The sequence below is a fragment of the Lynx rufus genome, unplaced genomic scaffold (assembly GCF_022079265.1).
Source record: "Lynx rufus isolate CCGP_SWC_20201006 ecotype Redwood Valley unplaced genomic scaffold, mLynRuf1.p SCAF_35, whole genome shotgun sequence".
Taxonomy (NCBI): Eukaryota; Metazoa; Chordata; class Mammalia; order Carnivora; family Felidae; genus Lynx; species Lynx rufus.
The window spans coordinates 2,569,212-2,579,005 of NW_025814851.1; the positions used below are offsets into that span (position 1 = coordinate 2,569,212).

General features: G+C 37.6%; 1 protein-coding gene across 2 annotated transcripts in view; it reads left to right on the plus strand.

The window, feature by feature from the left end:
* RRAGB (Ras related GTP binding B) overlaps positions 1 to 7,636 on the plus strand; it is a 51,303-nt gene extending 43,667 nt beyond the window's left edge. For both annotated transcript variants that reach the window (XM_047093670.1, XM_047093669.1), the window contains 3 exons: positions 4,714 to 4,805; positions 6,095 to 6,210; positions 7,144 to 7,636. In XM_047093670.1, the coding sequence (XP_046949626.1) occupies positions 4,714 to 4,805; positions 6,095 to 6,210; positions 7,144 to 7,241 (306 nt within the window). In that variant the 3' untranslated portion in view covers positions 7,242 to 7,636. The remainder of the gene's footprint in view (positions 1 to 4,713; positions 4,806 to 6,094; positions 6,211 to 7,143) is intronic.
* Positions 7,637 to 9,794: the final 2,158 nt, after the last annotated feature.

The following is a 9,794-nucleotide window of genomic DNA, read 5'->3' on the forward strand; positions in this document are numbered from 1 at the left end:
ATTCCATTGGATAGTCTTTCCTGCTTTGTGAAAGATTAGTTGCCCATACGTTTGTGAGTCCATTTCTGGGTTCTCTATTCTGTTCCATTGATCTGAGTGTCTGTTCTTCTGCCAGTACCATACTGTCTTGATTACAGCTTTGTGGTATAGCTTGAATTCTGGCATTGTGATGCTTCCTGCTTTGGTTTTCTTTTTCAAGATTGCTTTGACTATTTGGGGTCTTTTCTGGTTCCATACAAATTTTGGGATTATTTTTTCTAGTTCTGTGAAGAATACTGGTGTTACTTTGATAGGGATCGCATTGAATATGTAGATTGCTTTGGGTAGTATCGAGACTTTAACAATATTTGTTCTTCCTATCCAGGAGCATGGAATCTTTTTCCATTTCTTTGTGTCTTCTTCAGTTTCTTTCATCTGCTTTCTATAGTTTTCAGTGTATAGATTTTTCACCTCTTTGGTTAGATTTATTCCTAGGTAACTTATGGTTTTTTGGTACAACTGTAAATGGGATTAATTCCTTGATTTCTCTTTCTGTGACTTCATTGTTGGTGTACAGGAATGCAACCGATTTCTGCGCATTGATTTTATATCCCGCAACTTTGCTGAATTTATGAATCAGTTCTAGCTGTTTTTTGGTGGAATCTTTTGGGTTTTCCATATAGAGTATCATGTCACCTGTGAACAGTGAAAGTTTGACTTCCTCCTGGTCGATTTGGATGCCTTTTATTTCTTTGTGTTGTGTGATTGCAGAGGCTAAGACTTCCAATACTATGTTGAATAACAGTGGCGAGAGTGAATATCCCTGTCTTGTTCCTGACCTTAGGGGGAAAGCTCTCAGTTTTTCCCCATTGAGAATGTATTAGCATTGGGTTGCTTGTATATGTCTTTTATGATCTCGAGGTATCCTCCTTCTATCCCTACTTTCTTGAGGGTTTTTATCAAGAAAGGATGCTGTATTTTGTCAAATGCTGTCTCTGCATCTATTGAGAGGATCATATGCTTCTTGTCCTTTCTTTTATTGATGTCATGAGTCACATTAATTGTTTTGAGGATATTGAACCAGCCCTGCATCCCAGGTATAAATCCCACTTGGTCGTGGTGAATAATTTTTTTAATGTATTGTTGGATCCGGTTGGCTAATATCTTGTTGAGGATTTTTGCATCCATGTTCATCAGGGAAATTGGTCTATAATTCTCCGTTTTAGTGGGGTCTGTGTCTGGTTTTGGAATCAAGGTAATGCTGGCTTCATAGAAAGAGTTTGGAAGTTTTCCTTCCATTCTATTTTTTGGAACAGTTTCAAGAGAATAGGTGTTAACTCTTCGTTAAATGTTTGGTAGAATTTCCCTGGAAAGCCATCTGGCCCTGGACTCTAGTTTTTGTCAGATTTTTTGTTACTAATTCGATTTCCTTACTGGTTATGGGTCTGTTCAAATTTTCTATTTCTTCCTGTTTCAGTTTTGGTAGTGTATGTTTCTAGGAATTTGTCCATTTCTCCCAGATTTCCAATTTTGTTGGCATATAATTGCTCATAATATTCTCTTATGATCGTTTTTATTTCTGTTGTGTTGGTTGTGATTTCTACTCTGTCATTCTTGATTTTATTTGAGTCCTTTCCTTTTTCTTCTTGATCAAACTGGCTATTGGTTTATTAATTTTGTTAATTCTTTCAAAGAACCAGCTTCTGGTTTCATTGATCTGTTCTACTCTTTTTTTTGGTTTCGATAGCATTAATTTTTGCTCTAATCTGTATTATTTCCTGTCTTCTGCTGGTTTTAGGTTTTATCTGCTGTTCTTGTTCCAGCTCCTTAAGGCGTAAGGTTAGGTTGTGTATATGAGATCTTTCTTCCTTCTTTAGTACGGCCTGGATTGGTATATTCTTTCCTCTTATGACCGCCTTTGCTGGGTCCCAGAGGTTTTGGGTTGTGGTGCTATCATTTTAATTGACTTCCATATACTTTTTAATTTCTTCTTTAACTGCTTGGTTAGCCCATTCATTCTTTAGTAGGATGTTCTTCAGTCTCCAATAGTTGTTACCTTTCCAAATTTTTCTTGTGGTTGATTTCGAGTTTCATAGCATTGTGGTCTGAAAATATGCACGGTATGATCTCGATCCTTTTGTACTTACTTAGGGCTGATTTGTGTCCCAGTATATGGTCTATTCTGGAGAACGTTCCATGTGTACTGGAGAAGAATGTATGCATAATTTTATCTTCCAATTCACCAATCTCTTCTCTGCCTCTTCATTATGAGCTGTGGTCCCCTCCATTATATTTGCACCTCATTTATAGCATTTTTTAGCTCCTCATGTCTATTTCTTAGTCCCTTTATCTCTGTAGCAACAGATTCTTTGGTGTCCTCTATGCTTTTTTCAAGCCCAGCAATTAATTTTATGATTATTATTCTAAATTATTGTTCCATTATATTGCTTAAGTCATTTTTGATCAATTCATTAGCCGTTTCTACTTCCTGGAGTTTCTTTTGAGGAGAGTTCTTCCGTTTAGTCATTTTGGGTACTTCCTGGGGTGGCGCTGAACTGCAGGGCACTTACCCTGTGCTGTCTGGAGTAACTTGTGTTGGTGGGTGGGGCCACAGTCAGATTTGATGTCTGTCCCCAGCCCACCACTGGGGCCACAGTCAGACTGGTGTGTACCTTTATCTTCTCCTTTCCCAGGGGAAGGACTCACTGTGGAGTGGTGTGGCCCCTGTCTAGGCTACTTACACACTGCCAGGCTTGTGGTGCTGCTTTGATGGGATCTGATGTATTAGCTGGGATGTATCTGCAAGGTGCACAGGGGCGGGAGGGGCAGGCTAAGCTTGCTTTGCTGTCTGTGGTCCCCTGTGGGAGGGGCCCTGCAGCACTGGGAGGGAGACAGACCTGTTGTAGGGATGGATCCACAGAAGCACAGCTGTGGGTGTTGGCGCAGTGCAAGCAAGTTTGGTGATGGAAAATGGTTCCTTTTGGGTTTACAGCTGGGGGATGGGATAGGGAGATGGTTCTTGCCAGCACCTTTGTTCCCCTGCCAAGCTGAGCTCTGTCTTCCCAGGATTAACAACTCTCCCTCCTGGTGTCCTCTTGCCCTCCTGCTCTCCAAGCAGAGCTTTTGACTTTTAACATTCCAGATGTTAAGTCCCGAAGGCTGTCAGAACTCACTGAGTCCGGCCCCTCTGGTTTTGTATGCCAGACTTCAGGGGCTCTGCCTTGGGGTGGGCTAGCTTTCCACCACCCCGGGTCCCTCCTGCCGGTCCGTGTAGCACCTACCGCCTCTCCGCCCTTCCTACCCTCTTCCGTGGGCCTCTTGGCTACGCTTGGCTCCAGAGAGTCCATTCTGCTAGTCTTCTGTTGGTTTTCTGGGTTATTTAGGCAGGTGTGGGTGGAATCTATGTGATCAGCAGGACGAGGTAAGCCCAGTATCCTCCTATGCTGCCATCTTCCCCTGGATCCCACCCAGTACATTCGACATTGATTCTTGAGTAATGAAAACATTCTTGGCAAATAATTTTACTCTTGTCCATCTTGCACCAGTCCAAGAATTTCACCTGTAGTGCTACAATATGAATGTCCCTGGCTATTCCTCTTAATTATGCCCTCAGTTCCAGAAACCAACAGAATAGAACTGCAGTCTTATTCCATTATTCCTGGCTTCTGTATCTATGTGACTCCAGCCTGCTTTGAACATTCTAATTGTTTCAGAGTAAATGCCTCAGGCCCCATGGGACACTCAGCTAACAACATGTAGGGGGCACTGATAGGAAAGGGGCAGGGACATGCAGGGGTTCTCCTCAAGGCATACTTAAGATTTTTAAATGTGATGCCAAAAGCTACTTAGGTATAGCCTTCATTAAAATCAGTACACTAGGGGGGCGCCTGAGTGGTTCAGTCAGTTAGGTGTCTGACTTTGGCTCAGGTCATGATCTCACAGTTTGTGGGTTCGAGCCCCACGTCTGGCTCTGTGCTGACAGCTCAGAGCCTAGAGCCTGCTTCAGATTCTGTGTCTCCCTCTCTCTCTGCCCTTCCTCTACTTATGCTCTGTCTCTCTCTCTCTCTGTGTGAAAAATGAATATACCCTAAAAAAATAAACATTAAAAATCTTTTAAAAAATCAGTACATTAGGTACATCTGAAGAACCACTAAAAATATTTAATTTTTTTTAAATTTGTACTTTTTAAAAAACTTTTAACGTTTATTTTTTGAGAGACAGAGTATGAGTGGGGAAGGGGATGAGAGAGAGGGAGTCACAGAATTCCAAGCAAGCTCCAGACTCTGAGCTGTCAGCACAGAGCCCAACATGGGGCTCGAACTCAGGAACCACAAGATCATGACCTGAGCCAAAGTCAGATGCTTAACCGTTTGACCACCCAAGTGCCCCTAATTTGTACTTTTTAAATCAAAAACATCCTGTGAAATACTGAAATAAGATGACCATTTAATTAACATAAATGAGAAATAACAGCAGTGAAACCAAAATAGGTAATATTTTAATGTCCAATAAAATTATAAATGAACACTACTGTATAGGTTATCCATAGGGATGTTGAAATTATGCAGTACATTGGCAGGATATGGGGGAGAAGAAGAGACAGTAAGGCTGGGTGCCAAGTCTATCCTGAAAATCAGGGTGACCAAGAAACTGACAGAGGTCTAACTTGAGGATTAAGTAGCAGAAGGTGATATGACTACTTTGCATATTTAAGAGTATTGCTTTTTTTCATAGGTGATTTCTCACTATCAGTGTAAAGAGCAGCGTGATGCCCACAGATTTGAGAAAATCAGCAACATTATTAAGCAATTTAAGCTGAGCTGCAGGTAAGAGATCTTTTGTGATCTATTTATGTCTGGAAAAAGTTGTCACTTTTGAGAGGTTCAGATAACCACAGTAGACTGCACTTATGTGTTCAGAGTAGTTCTTTTAATTGAAAAGAAAGCTAAACTCTAAGGGAGCTTACAGTTGGTTCAGGTGAAAGTCATTGTCCTTTAATGCAACTGATACAGAAGAAGCATGTGAAAAATATCTAAGCAGAAAAACCTTTTGAGATATTCGATACTATTTAGGAAGAAATAAACAGAAAATACCCAAGGGAGTTTTGAAAAAGAAGAAAGGAGAATTTACCCTACCAAATAAAAATTTTGCTATAATACTATAGTAATTAAAATAGTGAGATACTGATTCAGGAATGGTACAGAATACAGTCTGGAAATGTCTAATCATGTTGTCTCACTTTTGATTAAATACGGTTTGAATCTTAGCATTGTGAATATAGGAAGAAGGAATGGCTGAACATTATAATTTAGTAAATATGTAATAATCAAAATCCTTATCCTGGTAAAACTTTGATGCCCAGACAATAGAACAAGTATAAGTTTACTCTTTTTATGTCTTAGCACACTGTGAGACTTACTGGCATGTTTATGCTAACATTTTTAAGAAGAAATAGCAAATGGCATGCAAATATAATTACCTTGTTTGTTTTTAAAGAAATGGGATCACTTCTCTAATTTCTATATAATGAACATTCAAAAATAGTTATTAATCACAATGATAGGAAAATTTCAACCTAAACTTCTTAAATATTAGGGAAATCTTTTATAATCTGTTATTTTTTTTTTAAAGTTTTTTTTTTCAACGTTTTTTATTTATTTTTGGGACAGAGAGAGACAGAGCATGAACGGGGGAGGGGCAGAGAGAGAGGGAGACACAGAATCGGAAACAGGCTCCAGGCTCCGAGCCATCAGCCCAGAGCCTGACGCGGGGCTCGAACTCACGGACAGCAAGATCGTGACCTGGCTGAAGTCGGATGCTTAACCGACTGCGCCACCCAGGCGCCCCTATAATCTGTTATTTTAACATGGATCTAGGTCTAAGCCCATTTCACAGTGAATGTCAAGTCCTAATCCACTTTCTAAGTAACTTTCCAAAACATAGTAAATTTAGCATTAGAGTTTCCTTGGAAAACAAAGTGAAGTTAGTGATTAACTGTCTTAATGAAGTGGTGAATCAAGGTATAATGCTATTGAATGTTCAATATACAAAGTAAGAATTTTTTATATTGCTATTATTTTATGTTCTTTACTACTTTTTCTCATTTCGCTTATAGCAAGCTAGCTGCTTCTTTCCAGAGCATGGAAGTCAGGAACTCTAACTTTGCTGCTTTCATTGACATCTTTACATCCAACACTTATGTGATGGTCGTGATGTCTGATCCATCCATTCGTAAGTTCAAACTTAGCTGACATAGATTTAAAGCTTCATTCTTTAAACTAATTGCCCTAGAGGTAGTACTTTATTAGATAATGAACAAACATCTTATAGTGGGGATGGTTGCACAGCAGTGGGAATATACTTAATGCCACTGACCTGTATATTTTTAAATGGTTAGAATGGTAAATTTCTTGTTATATGTATTATTTACCACAATAAAAAAGCTATTTTACTACTAGTAATAACTAGTTTTTTGTTTACTAAACTTATATTTTGAAGCTTAAAAATAATTTAGATTTGTTTTTTTTTTCTTCATGAAATTTCAGAAATCAAGGTACTAAATCTAGGAATTTTAAAGAAAAGAGAACCCATATGTATGATTTATGCTTCATACAGTATAAATTTTCAAAAGACTAATCAGTCTAAGCTCTGGATTACTAAATGCTGAACCATTTTATATGTCACTGTATATTCCTAAATACTATATTCCCACATTTGTACCCTGGGCATAAAAGGATGTATTTGGTACTTCTATGCCATAATAGCCATGTTCATCATAACTACTGAAATAAAGGTTCTAGCAGTGTTTCCAGGATGTTCCCAGAAGTTTAAATAAATTATCTCTGATCCACTGGCTTTTCCTACTTAGGTTAATATCAAAATACAACATAACATAATGGGTTTTATTCTAAAAATGAACCAAAAAAAGATTTGGAAATTTTATTTTGGAAATATATTTAAATATAAACAAATCTTCTGCTTATTCAGAAAAATTAAACCATAGTTAACTTGGGACCTCCTATTTCTGTATGTTCTCTGTGACCTATTTTGAGAGATTTGGCTCTCTTTTGTTTATTTATTTGTTTTTACTAGTCAGACATTCCGTTGGCTGCTTGTATTTATTATGTTGGGTATCTCCTCCACCCCTACCCTCCCTACCCTCAGCTTCTGCAGCTACTCTGATCAACATCCGCAATGCCAGGAAACACTTTGAAAAGCTGGAGAGAGTGGATGGACCAAAACAGTGTCTCCTCATGCGCTAAACATTGCCACATGTTGTTTCAAAAAATTTTGAAATACTGTTTCTTAATTAATCTTAATGTTGTATTCGTATATGTAGGCTCTGAAATGTGATGCTTACCACTTGTGTATTTCTTCCCCACATCAGTCTTAACGTTTAACCTTGAATGCTATTTACTAAAATAGCCAGTGAGAAGTTAGAAAATGAGCTGTTCATGGACTTGATGTGACATAAGAGTATGTGATATGTAAGTGTTCTGATAACAAGATTCTAATAGTGTGTGTTCTGATAACCTGGTTCTAATAGTTGTGTATGCCATAGCCTTTTCCAACATCATCTTGTATTCCTCATTGGATAGTAACCTATAAGTTTGGAATATTACTAATTTCTCAGCATGCATTAAAATTATTCCTTAACTTCAACTGTAAATAAACTTTTGCTGTTAGGGATTTCAGTGTCTGTTTTCTTTTCCTTGTCTTTTCAGCTTTTTCCCTAAGAAAGAACAAATGAATTTCATAGTTATCCTATGGGGAGGGGATCTGCTGTTTGGGAAATATTATAAAGTTGTATAGGAAGGATGGAGGCAGATTATAGTCTTAAAGTTAGAAGAGTTTAGATATTACGTGATAGGAAATAGGATACCATTGTAGATAGGAAATAGGATACCATTGTAGGTTTTTGAGGAGGGGAATTATGTGAAAGGAATTTTGAAAGAAAATTAACCTAGACTATATGGGCTGACTGGTGGCAGCTGGAGAAGCTGTGGCAGTAATATAGGCCTGAGGTGTGTTGAAAGCTTCTTCTAGGTTGCAGCTGGAGAAGGAATGAATAAAAAGTTGAGGGAAAAGAGATAAGATTTATGAGATATAAGTATTCTTTCTCTGTGGTCCAGGAATGGTTAACTTTATGTATCCCATTACATCTAATGGGATGTATCCCATTACATCTAATGGGATGTATCCCATTACATCTAATTATCCCATAATTACATTATGCTGATCAAGTAATATTAAAATATTTTTCAAGAAGTTGTGTTTTATTTCATCGCCTAATGAAAAGATGAAGCATTGTTAACTAGGAGAAAAGGAGCTTGATAACACTAACTAGAATTACTCAAAGCTCTTTATCTGCTTCTGTAGATACAATAAAAGAACACAAAAACATTTGGTAAATCTATAACACAGTGTATTCATCTCATTTCTCTTCTCTCTATATCATGAAGAAAACTTCTAGACCGACAGAACCTCACCCTTCCCAATCTTATCATCCTCAGTTGGGAGAAGTAGTTTTCACTAAGCAGTGAAGAACATGGTTTTTAGGTAGCCTACATTATGTAGATTAAAATTATCAAGCTTTAAAAGGTCATGGAACTAATTTTATCAACGGTTGTATTAATCCTCTGCAGAAGGGGAGTTTTTTAGTAGATACTCTAGATTCTTTATTTTCTTAATATCTAGGAAAATGAAGAAGAGTAAATGAAGTGGGGGTCTGTTCTGTGACTAATACGAGCCATGAGTTGATATGTTCTCATTATCCTCAATATATGGGGTTATATTTGAAGGTAGTTAGAAAGTGGACAGATAGATACAGATATAGACATTAAATTAGGTAAGTGTGAAAAAAATGTAGTTATTATTTGCTCTTGTTCAACCCTTGCTCAGATTCTAGTTATAATTTGGACTTAGAGGATGCATAAAAGAATGAAAGGTTAGAAAATTTAAGTTATGATTTAGCTTGATCCTTCCTATTGTAATGACCAACTAGTCTTCTTTGTCACTGAAGACAAAAATATGTTTTGTGATAGATATTTGTCCAAGATGGAACCACCTAGAAACTGAAATAAACACAAGTGAATAGTGAAAGCATATACACAGAAATGGAGAGATGAAATCAAAACTAGAGATATGAATATTATGGGATTATTGATACAATGAAATGATGGTTTTTATAGGCTATGTTAGTGACGTTATTAGGATAGGGCAATAGTTTTCAAACTGGAGCAGGCACTAGAATCACTTGGAAGAGAAATTGTTGAAACACACTGCTGCCCCACACCCGGTACCCAAATTTCCAGGTTCTGTAGGTCTGGGGTGGGACCCAGGAGTCTGCATTTCTGACAAGTTCCCTGGTGAAGCAGATACTGATCCTGCTGGTCTATGGACTATACTTGAGGAACCACAGCTTTAGGGAAAAGAAGAAATGTAGAAAGAGGAGTATGAAAACGTGTTCACTAAGTTTATAAGAATAAGTTGAAGGCATTATATGAACTAAGATATATATAGTATAGACCACTGATTTTCAAAGGGATCTAAAAGTTTGTGAAGCACTGTTTTACACAAACATAATAACTAGGAAGCTTCTACTTTAAAAGTATGTTGTAAATGGAAACCATTACTAGCATAGAGTAGTGGTAGTGATTTGTGTAGGGAGCTAGTTTTTCCCAGTTTCAACCAGCTTTATTTTCTAACTCAATAGGATATATAACTTTATGTGGGTTGCCAAATGAAAACAGTGCTACCTTTAGTTGAGTGCTTATTAAGTGTGAGCTTATAAATGCTTTATAAGGATTATCCCT